A 21,723-nucleotide genomic window follows, 5' to 3' on the forward strand; every position below is an offset into this window, starting at 1 on the left:
AATTAGCTAAAATGGTGCATGACATTGACTTTGTGGATATTGAAGAATCCTGGTATCCCTGGGATAAATCCCACTTGATTATGGTGTATAATCTTTTTAATGTATTGTTGGATTCTAGTTGCTAGTATTTTGCTGAGGATTTTTTGTGTCTATGTTTATCAGTGATATTGGTTTGTAATTTTTTTTTTTTTGATATCTTTATCTGGTTTTGGTATCAGGATGATGGTGGCCTCACAGAATGAGTGTGGGAGTGTTTCTCCCTATGCAATTTTTTTGGAAGAGTTTGAGAAGGATGGGTGTTAGCTCTTCTCTAAATGTTTGATAGAATTTGCATGTGAAGCCATCTGTTCCTGGACCTTTGTTTTTTGGAAGACTTTTAATTACAGCTTCAATTTGATTAGTTGTGATTGGCTTGTTTATATTTTCTAATTCTTCCTGATTCAGTCTTGAAAAGTAACTTTCTGAGAATTTTTCTGTTTCTTTCAGGCTGTCTATTGTCATATATTTGCTTGTAGTACTTTGTATTTCTGCATTGTCAGCTGTAATTTCTCCTTTTTCATTTCTAATTTTACTGATTTCAGTCCTCTCCCTTTTTTTTTCCTTGATGATTCTGGCTAAAGGTTTATTAATTTTGTTTATCTTCTCAAAGAACCAACTTTTATTGATCTTTGCTGTTTGCTTCATTTCAGTTTCAATGATTTCTGCTCTGATCTTTATGATTTCTTTCCTTCAACTAACTGTGTTCCTTTATTTAGTAGCTTTAGGTTTGAGGTTAGATTTTTTTTTGTTTTACACATTTAGTTTTATTGTAACAAAGCAACTTGTACACTTTTAAGGTTTAAAACTGAGCATCATCTTTCCTTTCCAGTGAAACAAAAAGAAAAATTTAAAAATAAACAGGAACAAAATTACAATAGAGAATGTCAATTGCAAATAAGATCCTACAGGTTCTGCTGATTCTCCCATTGAGTGGCAGGGCTCAAGTCATCATTAGGAGAGAATTTTATTTTAAAAGTGTCATCTTAAACTGCAAGGATGTCCGTTAAACATCACAATTAAACATGCCAAAGGAGAAGCCATGTTGTCAAAATGCCCACTTAACCCACCCAACATCTCAAACCCACCCTTTGCTGACCTTCTATAACCCCATTTTTTTAAGTTTTTTTTTTTTTTTAAAACAAGAGAAAGTAGACAGATACATGTTGGTAAATGCTAACTGTCCATATTCACATAGAGACACAGTGTAATCTCTGAGCCCAATATACAAAGAAAGGAGGAAAAAAGCTAGAATTCTATGCACTACTACACAGGGGCCTAGCACCCTCCAGCTTCCAGCAGAGCTAAGGGAGCAGAAGGTTTTTCTTTTTTTCCCACAGAGCATGGTGTTGTTGATTCCATAGTTTTTGTTGAGACAGGAAGGGATAAAAATGAATTTGAAACAGAAAGGGGTAGAGATTCTTTTCCCACTGAATTCTGCTCAAGATATTTCCCCCCTCCCCAAATAAGTTGTGAACCATGGTATAAAGGAGAAAAGAGACCTCAAAAACAGGGCGACTGAGCACAAGAGGAGGAAAAAAAAAAAAGACTGCAACTTGCTCCCAGGGACTGGAGAAAATTTAAAAAGGTTGGAATCCATCAGTGTTCCATTAGTCATCTTCTCCTTCATCTTCCTCTCCTTCCTCCCCCCCATCATCATCTTCATCTTCTTCACCTTCATCCTCATCCCCTTCTTCATCAATATCTTCCAATCCTTCCTCCTCTTCATCATCGTCGTCATCCCTTTCTCCTTCCCCTTCCTCATCATCCATGTCAGGAAGCAAGTAGTACAGTAACGAATTTGGCCAAATATCATCTTTGATGACCTCTCCTAATTCATCTGCACCTGCATCAGAATGATCAGTAAACCAGGTGAAGAAGCTTTCTGGTTCCTCATGCTGTCTCTTCCTGCTGGCTTTATTCTGTGTTTGACTTGATCGTTTCGTCAAATCCTTTCCAGATTTCCATTTGATTTCAGTGGACTTTGAAGATGGGTCACCACTCTCATTCAGATGAAATTCTTTGGAGAGAATTTTATTTTCGAAGTAAGGGTTTTCATCAAAATAAAAATCTATTCTGTAACCTGATTTAATGTCTTCAAATTCTGTCACTTCAACTCTTGTCAAATAATGCAGCGCCTCTTCAGATTTTTAAAAAAATCTGTTTTAAATTATTTATTTGACTGCACTGGCTCTTAGTTGTGGCGTACGGAATCTTTGCTCTTTAGTTGTGGCATGCAGGGTCCTTAGTTGCGGTCTGCAGGGTCTTTGTGTGTGTGTGTGTGTGTTTGCAGTTTTTTCCTTTTCAGTTTTCTAATCTCGTAGCATGATGGTTGTCAAAGATGCTTGATACGATTTGAGTTTTCTTAAATTTTCGAAGGCTTGATTTGTGACCCAAGATGTGATCTATCCTGGAGAATGTTCTGTGTGCAGTTGAAGAAAGTGTGTTTTGCTGCTTTCAGGTGGCATGTCCTCTAAATACCAATTAAATCTAACTGGTCTATTGTGTCATTTAAACCTTGTGTTTTCTTCTTTATTTTCTTTCCAGATGGTCTGTCCATTGGTAGAGGTGGGGCGTTAAATTCCCTGACTACTGTTGTGCTACTGTTGATTTCCCCTTTTATGGTTAGCAATTACCTTATGTATCAGCAGCTGCTGCTGCTAAGTCGCTTCAGTCGTGTCCGACTCTGTGCGACCCCACAGACGGCAGCCCACCAGGCTCCCCCGTCCCTGGGATCCTCCAGGCAAGAACACTGGTGCATAAATATTTATAATTGTTACATCTTCTTCTTGGACTGGTGCCTTAATCATTATATAGTGTCCGTCCTTATCTCTTAATAACAGTTTTTTAAAGTCTATTTTATCTGATATGAGTATTTGCTATGCCTTTTTATACTGATATTTATTTATTTACCTATTTGGCTATGCCAAGTCTCAGTTGTGGAATGCAGGATCTTTAGTTGCAACATGTGGGGTCTAGTTCCCTGACCAGGAGTTGAACCCAAGCCCCATGTATTGGAGTGTGGAGTCTTAGCCACTAGACCAGCAGGAAAGTCCTGGAAAATATTTTTAAAAACAGATAAACAGAAAGCAAATGAAATAGAAATTGTTTTTTAAGAGGAAGAATAAAGAAAGGAATACTATGACCTAGGAGAGTTTTGAGGTGAAAATAACCAGTGAACAAAACATGTTTAGGTCCCTGACTTATGCTCTGACAAGATTACAAAGCGTGACAAAGGCAGCATATCGCTTCCCCAGGCACCCCGTGATGACAGAAGTGTGGACTGTGGGCGAACTGGGCCTCATAGAGAGAATGGCCTTTGACAGCGACAAGGGTGCATGCTGAGCTTTGATAGGTTAGTATATAATGTCTTAGCCACTCTGTCGTGTCTCTTCGCCACCCCATGGACTGTAGCCCACCAGGATCCTCTGTGCATGGGACTTTCCAGGCAAGGATCCTGGAGTGGGATGACATTTCTTCTCCAGGGGCTCTTACCAACCCAGGGATTGAACCTAGGTCTCCTGCATTGCAGGCAGATTCCCATCTGAGCCACCAGGGAAGCCCAGGTTAGTAGTATAATAAAATCAAATATTTTGACTAGGAGGAGAGTGAGAACAAATTCTAGACAGGAAAACTGGATGACCAAGAGTGGAAAAATGAGAAAGTATATTGGAGCATATGTCAGAAATTTAAAAAGTTAAAATAAATGCAGCAGTGAAGGCAGAACAGAGGAGGAGATCTCTGTGCATTTCTCTGCTCTTGAAAGTCAACATCATGACCCTAATCTCCTAGGTCTGAAACCATTTTCACACCAAGTAGGTTCATTTGCTTTAACTGTAGAGATGACTAAATAGCTGAGGTAAATACACACTTCCTCACTGAGTGAGACCAAATCTGTAAAGTTCTTCACATCCTTCCAGGACATTTTATTTTAGTGAGCTACATGCATGGTTCATTTGGCTGCTAAATATCCAGGTAGGGCTAATATTTGCACTTATCAAAGTGCTCGCCACAGACCACTTAGCACAACAAAATCTTAGTAAGTAAAGTTGAGAGTCCTGGTTCTGAGGTTCTGGGAGGGGATTTAGGTGGAAATGGCTGAATTGGCGGCTCTTCTTGGTGGGAGCAGGATGGGCATTTTGAGCACAGTTGGGAAGCACAGGAGTCCAGGTTGTGTGTATTTTATCACTTTGTCTCTAGCAGCCCCTGGAAGTGCTCTTGAGCAGTGGAGTGGTCATGAGTGGAACTTTTACTCTTTGAAAAATTCAGCTGTATAGCTCAATAGGAGATTGAAGGAGGAATAATGTTTTGGAATCTAATCTAATAGTTTAGGAGGAATCAGAGGCCTAACACAGGCATCAGGAATAGCAAGAAAGAGATGTCAGTGAAACCGTTAGGATGTTGTTTCAGGGGCTCCAAAGATCTCCGGGACCATAGTCCTTTATGTCACAGTGCAGGAAGAATTCAGTGAGAGGCAAAGTGGTAGATAAGAAGTGACTTATTAGAATAAGACACTTGTGAGGCTTATGAGCAAGCTGGTAAGAAATGCTGCGCCCTGAGATCTTACTGGGCTACGCTTTTATAATCAAAGGAAAAGTGGGGAGGGGGAGGAGAACATCTTTGTCTTTCTTGAGTAGATGTCAAGCTTCCATCATGAGCTCCTCCTCCAGGTTGAGCAGGGGAGTTTTCTTGTCCCGACATGGCCCAGCGAGGTCCACAGATTATTATTGTTGTTATGTGTGCAGTGAGCATGTCCTAGGGTTGATGACCTTACTGAGCTCGCTGGGCAGGATGTGGGTCTCATGCCACCATTGTTTGGGGACATGTCTTGTGCTTCTGTGGCATGGTTTTGTTGCTAAGCAAGCTTGCTTGGTTTTGTCATTAAGCCAACCTGCTTTCTTGAGTAATCATTAACTTACAGGGGTTTCCCACATCTTTTCTACTTACAGTTTCCTAGTGGGATTAACTATTTAATCACCAGCTTTGTCCCTTTAGTCTGTCTCTGTCATTGATACTGAGATCTAAAGAACAAGGGGCAGAAGTTCAATTCTAATTCCTTCTTTAAGATACTCTGAAGTGTGAATACCCAGTCATTCCATTCCTTTGATTGATTGATTTGGCTGCGTTGGGTCTTAGTTGTGGCACGGGGGATCTTTCACTGTGCACAGACTCTCTAGCTGTGGCACAGGCTCAGTAGTTGTACTTAGTTGCTCCTAAGCACGTGGGATCTTAGTTCCCTGGCCAGGGATCGTACCCACATCCCCTGCATTGCAAAGCAGATTCTTAACCACTGGACCACAAGGAGATCTCGGTAGTTGGGTTCATCTGCTTGTTGATTTCCAAAAGTAATGTCCCACTACTCTCTCTGGATGGAAGGCGTGTTGAGTTGGTTGTTGGCGTCCTGCCGTTGGTGGAGCTTTCCCAGCACCTGATCCCTGCCCATATCAGGGAGCATGTGGCACACACAGAGGGAGATGCTGAAGTTCTGCGTGGACCACCTGGGCTCAGATCCTTGCCTTCCCACCTGTACCTGCGAGTCCAGTGCTGAGCCTCCCTGCTCCCCGCTGATTCGGATGTTAGCAGGACTGTGAGTGCAGTGTGGCCTCCGTGGGGATTAAGGGATTTCCGTGATGCACTGAGCACAGTGTCTGACCCACAGGGAGTACTGTGCTCCCTCACTAGTGTGCAAACTTCTCAAGGCTCATGATTCCTAAATGGGTCATCACACTTTGTAAACAAACCAAGCGGTGTGTGTCCCACTTGGCAGGGTCTGCCCATGTGTATCACATTCTTAAATATTGGGCTCACAGTTATTTTTACAAAAGAACCTATTTAAACTTATTTTCTTAAGAACAAAATTGGTATGCATTGCCCCTTTTCAGTGAACAAAATAGAAGATTCACTGTTGAACTGTCTTTTGAATAAAAGGAAAATTGCCACAAAAAGGAACTATAGATTTAAGTGACAGAATACACTCTGGAATTTACAATAGGTGGCGGGCATGTTCTTGCTCTTTCTGAAGGTGTGAAATTTGTATTTAATTGCTTTGTTCTCAATTTTAAAGAGCAAAGGGTTCATAAGTTATGTGCTCGAGAGGCAGTTTGCAAAGGCTCTAAATCCTCCCAACACAGTTCTCATTGCCAAAGATGTAATTCTTCTGAATGTTGATTATTCCCATGAATTTTAAAATGTTTTAAAATACCCTACAGACACTAAACAGATGAAAATGATCTTTGAAATTCCCTTTTCCAGTGAGAAGGATCCTATCTTTGGCTTCCTATGACATGTGCATCCTTTATCTAGATATATTTCTTTAAAATGTAGGGTTTTATAATGAAATGTAAATTGTGAAATTACTACATCTTAACTGTAAGTCATTTTCAAAATTTTTGGGTTACACACTGTGTGTGTGTCTGTATGTTCTTACGTATGCATGTGTATACACACTTAAGAGAGAGTATTTCTTCCTATCTGGCAGCTATTTCTTCATTGGAAATATCAAGCATTATGTGACAACATGATCTACTTAACATCTGAAATTTTTCTGGATTACAAATTTCACCAACCATTAAAAAATACTTACATGTGTGTTTAGTACTCTGTTGTCATTCAGGTAAAAACCCAATAAACATACATCATTTTGGGCCCCTTCCTGTAACTGAAATACAGCCTCTGTACCAAGATGAATCTTAGAGACAGTTTTGGGTGAAGTAGAGAGGAAGAGCATTACTACTTTGCCTGACACAAGGGGCCATATTGGGGTCAGTCAGTCAGTTCAGTTGCTCAGTCATTTCTGACCCCATGGACTGCAGCTCGCCAGGCTCCCTGTCCATCACCAAATCCTGGAGCTTACTCAAACTCATGTCCATCGAGTTGGTGATGCCATCCAACCATCTCATCCTCTGTTGTCCCCTTCTCCTGCCTTCAATTTTTGCCAGCATCAGGGTCTTTTCCAATGAGTCAGTTCTTCACATCTGGTGGCCAAAGTATTGGAGTTTCAGTTTTAGCATCAGTCCTTCCAATGATGTTCAGGACTGATTTCCTTTTGGATGGACTGGTTGGATCTCCTTGCAGTCCAAGGGACTCTCAAGAGTCTTCTCCAACACCACAGTTCGAAAGCATCAATTCTTCGGTGCTCAGCTTTCTTTATAGTCCAACTCTCACATCAATACATGACTACTGAAAAAACCATAGCTTTGACTAGACAGACCTTTGTTGGCAAAATAATGTCTCCGCTTTTTAATATGCTGTCTAGGTTGGTCATAGCTTTTCTTCCAAGGAGCAAGTGTCTTTTAAATTCATGACTGCAGTCACCATCTGCAGTGATTTTGGAGCCCCCCAAAATAAAGTCTCTCACTGTTTCCACTGTTTCCCCATCTATTTGCCATGAAGTGATGGAACCAGATGCCATGATCCTAGTTTTCTGAATGTTGAGTTTTAAGTCAACTTTTTCACTTTTCCTCTCTCACTTTCATCAAGAGGCTCTTTAGTTCTTCTTTGCTTTCTGTCATAAGGGTGGTGTCATCTGCATATCTGAGGTTATTGATATTTCTCCCAGCAATCTTGATTCCAGCTTGTGCTTCATCCAGCCCAGCATTTCTCATAATGTACTCTGGATATAGGTTAAATAAGCAGGGTGACAACATACAGCCTTGACGTACTCCTTTCCTGATTTGGAACCAGTCTGATGTTCCTTGTCCAGTTCTAACTGTTTTTTCTTGACCTGCATACAGATTTCTCAGGAGGCAGGTCAGGTGGTCTGGTATTCCCATCTCTTTGAGAATTTTCCAGAGTTTGTTGTGATCCACACAGTCAAAGACTTTGGCATAGTCAAGAAAGCAGAAGTAGATGTTTTTCTGGAACTCTCTTGCTTTTCTGATGATCCAGCGGATGTTGGCAATTTGATCTCTGGTTCCTCTGCCTTTTCTAAAGCCACCTTGAACATCTGGAAGTTCATGGTTCATGTACTGTTGAAGCCTGGCTTGGAGGATTTTGAGCATTACTTTGTTGGCATGTGAGATGAGTGCAATTGTGCAGTAGTTTGAGCATTCTTTGGCATTGCCTTTCTTTGGGATTGGGATGAAAACTGACCTTTTCCAGTCCTGTGGCCACTGCTGAGTTTTCCAAATTTGCTGACATATTGATTGCAGCACTTTCACAGCATCATTTTTTATGATTTGAAATAGTTCACCTGGAATTCCATCACCTCCACTAGCTTTGTTCATAGTGATGCTTAAGGTCCGCTTGATTTCACATTCTGGGATGTCTGGCTCTAGGTGAGTGATCACACCATCATGGTTATCTGGGTCATGAAGATTTTTTTTGGTGTAGTTTTCTGTATATTCTTGCCACCTCTTCTTAATATCTTCTGCCTCTGTTAGGTCCATACCATTTCTGTCCTTTATTGAGCCCATCTTTGCATGAAATGTTCTTGGTATCTCTAATTTTCTTGACGAGATCTCTAGTCTTTCCCATTCTATTGTTTTCCTCTATTTCTGTGCACTGATCACTGAGGAAGCCTTTCTTATCTCTCCTTGCTTTTCTTTGGAACTCTGCATTCAAATGGGAATATCTCTCCTTTTCTCCTTTGCCTTTCACTTCTCTTCTTTTCTCAGCTATTTGTAAGGCCTCCTCAGACAACCATTCTGCCTTTTTGTGTTTCTTTTTCTTGGAGATGGTCTTGATCGCTGCCTCCCGTACAATGTCATGAACCTCCATCCATAGTTCTTCAGGCACTCTTTCTATCACATCTAAACCCTCGGATCTATTTGTCACCTCCACTGTATAATCGTAAGGGATTTGATTTAGGTCATACCTGAATGGTCTAGTGGTTTTCCCTACTTTCTTTTTGGGGTAACATCCTCGAAACTGTGTGTCCTGCCCTAGAAAGGGTGTGAGGAGTTTTCTAGTAATGGTTCTAGGAGGAGCATGTGATCAACTCATGGACATTCTTCTGAGTGGCTGGTGGCAAGGCAGCAGGAGTCAGCATCATCAACCTTCTGGTTCCAACTGGTCTGCTGTGGGCAGCATATGGTTAACTTCTCCCACCTGGTGGGGGTTTTAGTATCTGAAAAACAGCTCAAAGATGCTGTGATGTATATCCCTTGAGGGGGAGACAGTACACCACGCCCCCCCCCCCCCCCCAAGCCTGTACTATTGGTTCTTGACTCTCTTCCTTGGTTTCTGTATTCCCTCTCTTCCTTGATTAGCAATTGCTTGAATCTGACCTTTGGAACTCAGGGAAGGTCAAGGAGGCTGAAGCCTTTGTTCTGCAAATTAGAACCAGGGGGCATAGAAAGGATTTGTACCAGGGAGGGCCCAACTTGACCTCGCTCCATTTCTCTTCCCTTTATTTAACTTTTAGTAAACCTTGGTAGAATGAAAGTACCATATTTAATGCTGATAATTCTAAAGACATGCATGTTTTAAATAAATCAACAAACTTAAACTAGCTTTTATTTACTGAATATCATCCTGGATCATGTGAACTTCTGAAATATTTGGGTTAGTTTTATATTTCTGAGCATATACTTGACTTACATAAACACTTTTTTGTCTTTCAGACAATTAAATTGAGCTACTTACAAATTAATTTTAGTAATACCATCCAGAGGTACAAAAAAAAATCACACATTTTATAACATACATACAGAAACCAACAGATGAAAACAGGTATTTTATAGATTTTGTCTTAAAATTTTAGCCATGAGACAGGTACAGTAATGCAACATCCACTTGTTAATTTTTTTTAAAAAAGTTGATTCTGGCGAAGAGAATGAGTTAAGGTTATCTGCTCAGATGGCTAAAAAGTTGATTCTGGCAAAGAGAATGAGTTAAGGTCATTTGCTCAGATGGCTAAATCTTTTTACTACTATATGTGGAACAGAAACTTTATTTTTTACTTTCTTAATTTCCAAATAGCCTCCTCCCACTTTTTCCTCCTTCTACTAAGAATTTCTTAGTAGAAATTTCCTGAAGTTTGCATTTCAAAGAGATGGATGGCCTAGATCAGAGTGCTTGGAGAAAATTGGTAGAACATTTCCGACTCTAAGGCATGGAGTAATAATGCAGTTCTTCAATGAAGGACTTTTCCTCCCTAAGGCCAGAAGTTTTACAATATCTACAAGACTTTGGGGAGGACAGAGGAGCCTGGCACGCTGCTGCCCATGGGTTCACAAAGAGCTGGACATGACTTAGGGATTGAAGAACAACAGCAAGCCTTTGAGATGAATCGGGGAGGTTGGCAGATTGTGGCGCTGGTGGTAAAGAGCCCACCTGCCAAGCCAGGAGACATAAGAGATGCTGATTTGATCCCTGAGTCGGGAAGATCCACCAGAGAAGGGTATGGCAGCCCGCTCCAGTATTCTCGCTCGAAGAATCCCATGGACAGAGGAGTCTGGAGGGCTGCAGTCCATGGGGTCACTAAGAGTTGGACATAGCTGAAGTGACTTAGCGCGTACACACACACACAACATGATAGATGGGCACTGAATTGCTTTCAGAGCTGCATTTCTGTTACTGTAAAGAGTCAGTCTTTAAGGCAAGGACAGTTGTTTTTAATTCCTCAAAGAACACGGAGGACTTCAAAAGCCCCTCTCATTCCCATTCTAACTACTTTAAGTTGCTTCTTTATATCAAGAAGATCTTCACTAAAATGGAAGTCAAAAGATTGCCATGTTCTAGATTTAAAGTTTTGTCTTTGAAATGCTTTCCCTCCCCCTTTCATATAGTTAGCTTAGGAGAGAAAACTTAAAAAAATTTCCTGTCAGGCTCTTCTGCTGGTTTTCCTAGGATCACGCCTGCAGGCTCCAGAGTGAGTGGAGTTTAAAGTAGAAGATAGCTCTGATATCGTCTAGAATTTGGCAAGGTTTTCCGTTAATTTTAATTTTTGTTTCCCCTCTGCCAGCAGTTTACCAGAAGATCCCTTGATGTTCCATCATCTCTAAGCAGTCCATATGGAGCTCTTCCATAAGAGTAGATAGGGACTTGTCTGTAAAGCCACTAGCTTGGTGGACCTTTTTTTAATGGTCTTGTAGTTGCTTCAAAGTGTAAAAGCAGTTCAGGGAGAGGATTCATGGACTCTGAATATTCAGGTAAAGGAGATGAGTATAATAGGAGTCCTGTAAATCTGAGTCTTTTAAGTACCTCTTCTGTCTTCAGTTTTTTATTAGCCTTTGCAATGACTCTTTCAATGAAGCTACTTTGGAATATTGAAGACTTTTGCAGGCTTTTTCATGCCAATTAAAATAAGTATCTTATGCTATTTGTTTGATTTGGGAGCCCTTACCTTTCAAGTGCACTTTTTAAATTGCCAACTTAAAAATATTCACAACCTAAAGGAAAGTTATGACCAACCTAGACAGCATTTTAAAAAGCAGAGACATTACTTTGCCAACAAAGGTCCGTCTAGTCAAGGCTATGGTTTTTCCAGTAGTCATGTATGGATGTGAGAGTTGGACTATAAAGAAAGCTGAGCACTGAAGAATTGATGCTTTTAAACTGTGGTGTTGGAGAAAACTCTTGAGAGTCCCTTGGACAGCAAGGAGATCAAACCAGTCCATCCTAAAGGAAATCAGTCCTGAATATTCACTGGAAGGACTAATGCTGAACCTGAAACTCCAATACTTTGGCCACCTGATGCAAAGAACTGACTCATTTGAAAAGACCCTGATGCTGGGAAAGATTGAAGGCAGGAGGAGAAGGGGATGACAGAGGATGAGATGGTTGGATGGCATCACCAAATCAATGGACATGAATTTGGGTGAACTCCAGGAGTTGGTGATGGACAGGGAGGCCTGGTGTGCTGTGGTCCATGGGGTTGCAAAGAGTCAGACACAACTGAATGACTGAACTGAATTGAACTGAAAGGTTGAGAGATATATTTTATATGGTAGGAATTTTTAGGACTTAAGCTGGGGAGTAGCAGGAGTAACCCTGAGAGAATTGCTCCGAGGAGGTGAAGTGGAGGGGAGACAGGTTATATAGAAGTTTTACAACCAAGGGCTGGTAGTCTGAACATCAAAAGATTATTACTAATTAATGGAAACCAGATATCTCAAGTTATGGAATTTAGCACTTTTCTGTATATGGGAAGATGCAAGAGTCTAGGCTCGCTGAAGTCATTCCTTTGATAGACACCTCACCAGCATCCTGTGTTTTCACATCCTGCGTTCCCTCAGGGCTCACCATAGGGAGTGGCTGTGGTCTGGTGGCTGTAGATGGCAGGCGCTTTCCCCTCTGTGTTCCCTCAGGGCTCACCACAGGGAGTGGCTGCGGTCTGGTGGCTGTGGATGGCAGGCACTCTTCCCCCCTGCGTTCCCTCAGGGCTCACCAGCTCACCATCTGTGGTGGCTGCACTCTCTGACGACTCTGACATCCTTTGTTTACTGATAATTCACTGTGATTCTAGGTTGTCTCAGTAAGATTTTGCCATTTTTATAGATATCTAAGCTTCTAGGGCCTCAGTTATAATAGAAGCAATTGTGCCAGATGATGCCCTGCTCAGTTCTTTGAAACTTGAGGATTCTGTTTTTGTAGCTAAGTCTTAAGTCTGTCCTAAGACAAACTGTTCCCCAAGAGGGATGTGCCACTCAGCTGGGGATTTTTTGGTGTTTTACACTGTAGCTCATGGCATGGACGCTTTCATGAGGTTGGCCAGTAACCGAGAGTCAATCCATCCTGTCCCATGACTGACTTACTGTAGCATGCGTATCTTAGAGTCTGGTGGCAGGTGCTACAACAGCTTTTACCTGCTCAGTCCACGCCCACCAATTTTGTGGCTTTGGCTTCCGAGATTTCTACTCACAATAGATGTGTTATTTCTGCACCTCTTGTGCCCACGAGCAGAAATCAGGAGTAACCAAGGAAATGGAACTGTGGACCCCAGCAGTAGCCAAGGAGATGGCACTGTGGACTGGTCAAGAGAAGGCCTTACGTGCTCACCACCGATAGTTCCCACAGTGGGACTATGGACGGAACCAGCAGAACCCAACAAATGGGAGCTGCGGACCAGCCAAAGGCGGGGGACTCAGCTTCTGGGTGGAATGGTCTGCTAGCTCAGGCTTCCCCACTGAGCCCTGGACTAGGATGGTGTCCTAACCCAGGGCTATGGACTGGTGCTGGATTAGAGCCACCTATCAGTCTAGACTGACCGGTTAACCCTGGACTGGAAAGCCAGGTAGGTCAGGAGCGCAATACACAGATAGCTGAGCTCTGCTCTAAGAGGAACTTACCCTCAGCCCTTGGAGATAACAAAAAATACAGAAAGCTCAGAGGATAACTGGTACCAATGCCTGCATTTCTTGTTGTCCTCAAAGCCATCAGAAGTGTCCAGATCCCATCACTGCCACTAAACTGTTAAAAAAGAATAAATCAGCTGAGTACATTTGAAGAGTAGCTTTACTCGATGATTCTTGAATCAGGTAGCATCTGATCTAGCAGACAGGAACTTCAAGGAGCTATACAAAATGAAAGACTTTCATAGGCAGAAGGGAGTGGGAGCAAGAAAGTTCCACAAGACAAAAAGCTGGTTATCGGAGGGTCACTTTTCTTTGGTTACCTAACTAGTGCCTATCAGGTGACCCCTAACTGACTGCTTTAAGAGTCCATTTCTGGGAGAGCCAGAACTGTAATTATGTCTCAGTTTGGTGCTGTGGGGCTCAGCATAAGCAACTGTGTTTGAGCTTGTCTTGTCACAATCTTGTGAGTAGAGATCACAATCCAGTTGACTTAATTCTTCCAAGTTCAGCGGTTCAGCTTGCACTTGTTGAGTCTCAGCCACATCCCTGGCACATTATGAGTCATTGGGAAAGCAACAGAACATGCATTAGTCACAAGTTCTGCTCTCAAGGAACTTACAGACTCACTGTGGGGAGCAAAGACTTACACAGTCAACAGTAGCAAATGTAAAACGGTATGCCCCCGTGGGGCAGGAAGGATCTTCTTCCTTCTAGGTTCTTGGCTGAGACACCCCCTGTACTAAAAGATCAACATGACAGAAACAAGAAGTTTAATAACATGTATGCCTCTTGTATACATAGGAGATAAACTGAGTAACTCCTGTAAATGGCCCATCACCACCATAGCATCCCCAACTAAAGACAAAGAAAGGAGACAAAGATTTAGAGTCATCTTCTCTTCCTGGTATAGAGAGTGGTGTCTCTGATGTTTACAAACAGAGATGTTCTTTATAAATGTCACTGTCTCTTACAAAAGGATAAGGTCTACTCAGTTTTCAGAACATCTCCTATTGATGCTGAAGCTATGTCTCTGGGTGCCGAATCAAATCTTAAGAGTTTTGGGTGAAAATAGAAAATGATAGCTTTATTGCTTTGCCAAGCAAAGGGCGACACAGCGGGCTCATGCCCCCAAAAACTGCGTCCCAACCTGGCGGGGGTGATTTGGTGAGGAGTTTTATAGTAATGGTTCAAGGGTGGGGTTGCTGATAAACACCAGGGTGTGTGCAGGGCCTGTACTCCTTTAATCTGGCCTCAAGTGGTTTCCTGATGAGCTTCTGTGGTTCTTGAGGTTGTCAAACTGTGACTTTCTCTGGAAAGAGGAGCAGACAGAAAGCAGATAAACAGTAACTCATCCTCAAATGGCAGGCTTGGCAGTACCATTTGTCCCACGCAGGTCGGCCTAAATTCATTTGGTGGCTGGAGTAACCCTCAGTGTTAGCTAACTGGATTTATCCTAAGGGAAATCAAGTGACTGCAGGTTGTTTTGGAACAGGGCACCTGCTGAAGTCAGGCTTCATCCTTCTCTCAGAAAGTGGGAGCTAGAGCTGCTATCTTCCTTAATGGTGATGTTTCAAAGGGATGGTTCCCAGGTTCTTGAGAAAGACATTCCTGGGTCATAAAGGTGGTAAGAGTCTTATTTAGTTTTTAGTAAGATATATATGCTTTGCAAAGAAACAGAGTTAGAATGGACAAGTTTTCTAAAGTAGATGCTGAAAGAAGAGGCAAGTGAAGTCTCCTTTCTTATTTTCAACAGGAAGAACTGAGCCTCTTATTTATTTATTATTTTACAATGACTTTCATGTTTATTGTATGGAAAGATTGAAAAATAAAAGCAAATATTAAAAATAGGCTTCCGGAGGCTGATGCAGCTGCTTGCTCCAACACCGCAGGAAGGCTGTGTGAGCTTCCAGAAGCCCTTGCGTGTTATGGTCTGAAGCATTTACCATGAAAATTTACCGTCCAAGCTGAACTGCGACGATGACTGGAATTCTGCGAAGACGTTTGCTCTGAAATGGTCGGAGCTACGCATTTACTCATAAGCTGGCGGTATCAACTTAAATTTTTTTAAATTGTAGTCATTCCCGAGTCATATGTCTTCTCCAAGGCCTAGAGGGAATAATAACCACATCTGTCTTCGCCTTCGAGATTCATACATTATTGATGGTGTCTTCCTGACAGCGAACATCTGGCTGAAAGTGGACAATTAGGCATGGAGCTAGATTCGCAGTTGCTTCCCTGTAGGCCTGACTTTCCTTTAACCGAGCCCTCCATATGCAGACATAAGATTGGCTTCAGGCTCTCGTTTGTGAGGCTGCCAGGCCTCTTTCTATCTGCTCTGTGGGCCACCATGGGCTTAGTTATCTGGGTTATGAGCGAATACCCATCTCTTCTATTTTTAATTCTGATTTTTAATGCATATTTGCCCTTATAACCTTTCATCAATCACTTCATTTTTGTCCACGTTTTCCTCCAATGTAGGAAAAAGGGAGGTTTTATATCAGTATCTATAAACCACTTGCCCAAGTTTGAGAATTAGTGTGTTACCATAAGGAAGAACTTCTGAATCCTTGTTCTTCATGTATATTTTGTGGTAGAATTAATCATGATAATAATGATAGTGATATTAATAATGTTGGCAGCCTTTGAAGGCAGAACATTTCAAGTCCCAACCTGGGATCCTCAAAACTAAAAATGTGACCCAGGAAAAATTATTTTCCTAATTTCTGATTGCCTCACCTATAAATTGAGATAGTGGTTTGAATAAAGTTCTTGTAAGGATGAGGTAGCGTCAGCTTACCTCCCTTCTTTATGAAGTAGATCACTATTTCATGCAGGTAGATATGCAGTCTGTGTATTAATGGGAATGACAAGCATTTCTGTATATTCACCCTGAATTGCAGCTGTGAATGCTAAACACATTGGTCAAAATGTAATACATTTATTTTTTATATTTAGGGTAGCTCCTTTATTTTTTATTTTTAATTGAAGTATAGTTGGTGTACAATATTGTGTAAGTTTCAGGCATACAGCCCCTGAATATATGTATGTGTGTATATATATATTCAGTTATATATATATTTCAGATTATTTTCCCTTACAGGTCAGAATATAATATTCTTTATTCATGGCTGAGGCCAGTGTTTCACCGAAGTGTGGGACTTATATTACCTGTGATCTGTGTGGCCCAGGTGACCCATTTAATAACATTGAATCACAGGGTGGGGATGTTATTCCTTGCTTAGAAGTGTTCAGAAGAGTTAAATACATTAAAAACAACTTTGGTTTAAAATGCCTAAAATACATCTCTAAAATGTCTGATGCTCCCCTCTTCTTCAATCAAGCCTTTGGAAACAACTACATATTTCTAGAACTTAGTATTTGTTTAGCTTCCCCCCTATTTATTTTTGTACTTTGTTTCTAAGAACAAATAGTGCTAGGTTTTCATTCATGATAGCAATAAAAAAGAGGTTCTTTTAAAGAATATTTGGGCTTCAAATTATATTTTGAAATACATTTAAGATATATACGTCAAAGTATATTTAAGTTAAAAAAATGATTTTAAAGAAATATTTAAAATAAAATGAGTGGGTTCTACACTCATTTTTATGAGTTATGACCAATGAAGCCATGCCTGAAAATCAATATTTTCCATACTTTAGGGATGGGAAACAGAAACCACAGCCTTTAACTTACAATCACAGAGGAAGATGAGTAGATGGGAACTCTGAAAACAGAAGCCAGAACCAACCCCATTGTGGCATAATTGTGAATAATTTATATTCTGCTGAAAGTCCAGGGTCAGAATATAGAAACTTTAGTAGAAGTTCCTATGAAAGAGATATAGATTGCATAGTAATGTTTATTAACCCTTTCAAACCACACTTTTGCTTCTTGAAACACATTGATACAACTCTGGTGTACAGAAAAAGGAGATCATGCTTATGCAGGTTTAGCCCTACTCAGGGCATTTTCTAAAATTCTGATAAACTCAGTTGGAGATGTTATTAACAAATAACAAAATTAAGCACATCCAAATAAGGAGAAGAAGTATGATAAAGATTTGAAATCTTTATCATGAGAGTTGGGACTGAAGATCTTAAGAAAGTTTACTCTGATGAACATGGAAATGGAAATCCTCTTTGTACTTCTCAACACATGACACATGAAAAAGGAACCAGCGAGGCAAACGAGGACTTGCTATCAAATCATGTCCAACAGTGGTAAAGAAACCACTTGTCAATGCAGGATCTGTAAGAGATGCAGCTTTGATCCCTGGGTTGGGAAGATCCTCTGGAGGAGGGCATGGCAACCCACTCCAGTATTCTTGCCTGGAGAATCCCAAGGACAGAGGAGCCTGGTGGGCTACAATCCATAGTGTTGCATGGAGTCAGACACAACTGAAGCAACTTACCACCACCACACCAGTGTGCAACAGCAGAATCCACATACACCTTGGGTAGTGAAAGCTCCATCCACAGAGGTAATCAAACAGGTTAGGCAGTAGCTGATGAGTTTGCAGTCACAGATGTGTGCAGTTGGGAGATGTTAAGGTAAAATGCCTGTCTGGGTATGTTGTGTTGAGGCTGGGGGTTAAAAAGGGAGTTTTTAAGTGAAAAGAACAGCTATGTTACAAGTTACCAGCCAGTATTTTGGATCACCTGTTTTAGTGTATGAAGAACGTTTCAAATTTACTTTCACACGTGTAGAATCCCTTAATTCCCACCCCCAAGAGCAACAACAAAATAGTCACTTAACATCAATGCTTCAGAATCATTCCCTTATACAGGGTCTTCAAAGATCAGTAGAAAAGCTAAGAGCACCAGCCAGTTTGCAAAGTGAAAGGGCAGAGGCTTGGGAAGGGATAGGTCAACAAAGGTCCATCTAGTCAAGACTATGGTTTTTCCAGTGGTCATGTATGGATGTGAGAGTTGGACTATAAAGAAAACTGAGCACTGAAGAATTGATGCTTTTGAGCTGTGGTGTTGGAGAAGACTCTTGAGAGTCCCTTGGACTGCAAGGAGATCCAACCAGTCCATCCTAAAGGAGATCAGTCCTGAATATTCACTGGAAGGACTAATGCTGAACCTGAAACTCCAATACTTTGGCCACCTGATGCAAAGAACTGACTCCTTGGAAAAGACCCTGATGCTGGGAAAGAGTGAGGGCAGGAGGAGAAGGGGACGACAGAGGATGAGATGGTTGGATGGCATCACCAACTCAATGGACATGAGTTTGGGTGAACTCCAGGAGTTGGTGATGGACAGGGAGGCCTGGTGTGCTGGGGTTCATGGGGTCGGACTGAGCGACTGAACTGTATTGAGATGGGCCCAGAGTCTATTTGGAGGTAGTTGTGGGCTCTCTCAACAGCCAGCTTGCTTTTCCTTTGTGTTTTCATGCCTTCCAAAAGCCGATGTAGGGGCTTGAGATGCAACAGGCCCAGCCTTTGCCCTGATGGCTGCCAGCCTGACTTTGAACATTCGCGAGTTGCAAAGTGTGATTTTAACCAGCAGATGGCAGCATCTGCCTAGAGATGCACCAACCCGCGGGGCCCGCCTCACTACACCATGCAAGGCGTTTACGGAGCACTAGAGGGCGCTGCGCCCCAACCTCTGGTCAGAGACTGGGCTGGTTCAGAGCATCTCCTGTAGGGAACAGTCTTCCCCGTCTCTACCCTCCTCTCCTTCCCTCCACCTACACGTGTCCACAAAGAGGGTCCTGTGGCTGTCTGCTCGGGAGTGACTATTACACACACACTTACACACATACACACAAAATTTCCAACAGGACCAGTGAGCTACCAAGTCTGATTGTTGGGAGGAAGCTGTCTTGCCTTCTTTTACAATTTGGCAATCACAGGCAGTGTTCTGCATTAAATACCTGTCTCAGTGGTGGGGTTTATTGGAGTCCAAGGTCAACCAGGGCCCTAGATGGGCAGAAATTGCACCCCAGGAGGAAATAACAGCAAAGGAGCTAGACTCACCGGTGCTTTCATGTTGCGGACATGTATACGTCTAAAACGTCATTTAATACCTACAGTTTAATTCTGTGAGAAGTAACTATATCCCCACTTTAGACCTCGGGCAGCTGAATCTCAGTGTTATTCCTTAGTTCCTTCTGCATTGTCATAAGCTCCCTAGTGGTGGCAAAGAGATTAAACCCCAAATTTATCTGATGGCAAACACTCTGCTCTTCCTGCAGCCTCTTTCTACAGTCCCCCCCCTGCAACACAGGGATGGCAAGAAATATTCAGTTCCCTGAAAGGAATTTAGTATCACTTCATTTGTTTTCCCTTTTCCAAATAGAATGCAGGTGAATTAAACAAAGCCTTCTGCCAAGTGCTAAATAGAAACTTTTCTACCAGAGGCATGTTCTTGTTCAATGGAATGTAATATAGGATTCTGCTTCACTTGAATTCACAGGAACGTTGCATAATATGCAATTTTCTGTGATCACAGTAGCATCTGAAAAATCCAATTACCAAAGAAATGTTTAAATGGGACTAAATGAAAATTGTTCTACTTGTGTTGTCAAATGTTAATCAGTGAAATCAGCTGTATGCTCTCAAGTCAAGGTGAGATGTGAATGAACCCTCATCCAAACGTCTTTTTCACACAGGCTGCTGAACGTGGCAGAGCTGCCGTAATCTCCATGGTGCATCCATCCAGTAAATCAGGAGGGGGCTTAACATAGCATTAACAGAAGAATAAGGGCCTAAGGGACTTCCCTGGTGGTCCAGTGATTAAGACAGGGCACCTCCACTGCAGGGGGCACAGGTTTGATCCCTGGTGGGGGAATTAACATCCTGCATGCCTTTGAGTAGCATAAGGTTCTAAACAAAAGATGTGGTAATTTTCTTCTATTCTGCCTTGGTCAGACCACTCCTGGTGGCGCTAAGCTCTTGTTGCAAGACTTTGGCAAGAGGGAAAATGTCAAGGGAGGAGAGATGGGGTGGTCAGGTACTAACTACCCTGGCCGAGACCTTTGCAGGGCTCTCAGCTGTTTCTTGGTGTGTGGGCTGGAGAAAAGATGGTTAGAGAGAGCAGAGAACTCATATTCCATTACGCACACATGCAGGGGGTGTTGGGGGCTCGAACTCTTGGTGATCACAGGTAAGCCTGCAAACAGAAGACAGACATAGAGGCAGAGTGTGTCCCATTTAAAGAAAAACCTTATCACACGGACCACCTTCCTGCGGTGGAATGTGTGGCCTGGTGAGGGCCTCGGTAAATGCCCGAGGAGCTGACGAGACGCACAAGCAGAAGATCCCATGCTTGGCATGTGCTAAACCAAAGCTGACAGTGCAATAGAGGCTGAGACAGGCTCTGTGCTTGCCTTGTTGAGCCTTTGGTTGGATGGGGAAACAGGCCCTGCAAGCTTCGGTGAAATGTACTCAGCAGGATGCCCAGGAGCCCAGCAGAGAAGCGGCTGACCGCATCTCAAGGGAGCTGGAAAGAATCCCCACAGAACTATTGTCTGATTAGAGACCTGAGTCGTGAATAGGAGTTAGTTGGATAAAGAGAGTGGGAGAGAGAGAAACTTCCTTTGGAAATAACCCACCTTCCCCAAACGAAGTTTCCTATGACTTACTGCAGGTACGTGAACCTTTCTGAAACACCTAGAAAAAATATTTTATCTATTATCTACTGCTGCCTAATAAACTACTGTGAAATGTTGTGTCTTGAAACCATGACTATTTCTTTTCTTTCCCCTTTAAAGTTTTAATTTTGTATTGGGTTTTAGCTGATTAACAAACAATGTTGTGATAGTTTCAGGCAAACCGCAAAGGGACTCAGCCGTACACACACATGTGTCCATTCTCCCCCAAGCCCCCCTCCCCCCAGATGGCCACACAGCCTAAGCAGACTGCCCTGTGCGGTACGGGGGGGCCTTCTTAGTTATCCATTTAAAACAGAGCACTGTGTACATGCCCCCCCCCCAAACTCCCTCACTATCCCTTTCCCCATGCTTCCCACCAGCAGCCACAAGCTGATTCTCAAAGTCTGTTTCTGTTTTGTTCATTGGTACCATTTCTTTTCAGAGTCCACATGTGAGGGATGTCATACAGTACTTCTCCTTCTCTGTCTGACTTACCTCACTCAGTATGGCACTCTCTAGGCCCGTCCATGTTGCTGCAAATGACATTATTTCATTCTTTCTAATGTCTAAGTAATAGCCCATTGTATGCATGTACCACACCTTCTTTATCCATTTCTCTGTCGAGGGGCATTTAGGTTTCTTCCATGTCCTGGCTATTGTAAACAGTGCCGCAATGAATGTTGGGGTGCATGCATCTGTTTGGATTGTGTTTTTCTCTGGATGTATGTCCAGGAGTGGGACTGCAGGGTCATATGGTAGCTCTATGTCTAGTGTTTTAAGGAACCTCCATACTGTTCTCCAGAGTGGCTGTGCCAATCTGCATTTCCACCAACAGTGCAGCGGGGTTCCCTTC

At 42.3% G+C, this 21,723-nt stretch overlaps 2 protein-coding genes across 2 annotated transcripts in view; one reads left to right on the top strand and one right to left on the bottom strand.

Moving 5' to 3' along the window:
• Positions 1–21,723, top strand: part of SYCE1L (synaptonemal complex central element protein 1 like) — a 92,242-nt gene that overhangs the window by 32,790 nt on the left and 37,729 nt on the right. The gene's annotated exons all lie outside the window — the stretch shown is intronic.
• LOC122691451 (protein SET-like) lies at positions 985–15,303 on the bottom strand. Its single transcript, XM_043897995.1, has 2 exons — positions 15,231–15,303; positions 985–2,176 (listed from the first exon to the last, which is right to left on the bottom strand). Exons 1-2 carry the CDS (start codon positions 15,301–15,303, stop codon positions 1,647–1,649), a joined length of 603 nt encoding a protein of 200 aa, XP_043753930.1. The 3' UTR covers positions 985–1,646.

Source organism: Cervus elaphus, chromosome 4 (genome assembly GCF_910594005.1).
Source record: "Cervus elaphus chromosome 4, mCerEla1.1, whole genome shotgun sequence".
NCBI classification, from domain to species: domain Eukaryota; kingdom Metazoa; phylum Chordata; class Mammalia; order Artiodactyla; family Cervidae; genus Cervus; species Cervus elaphus.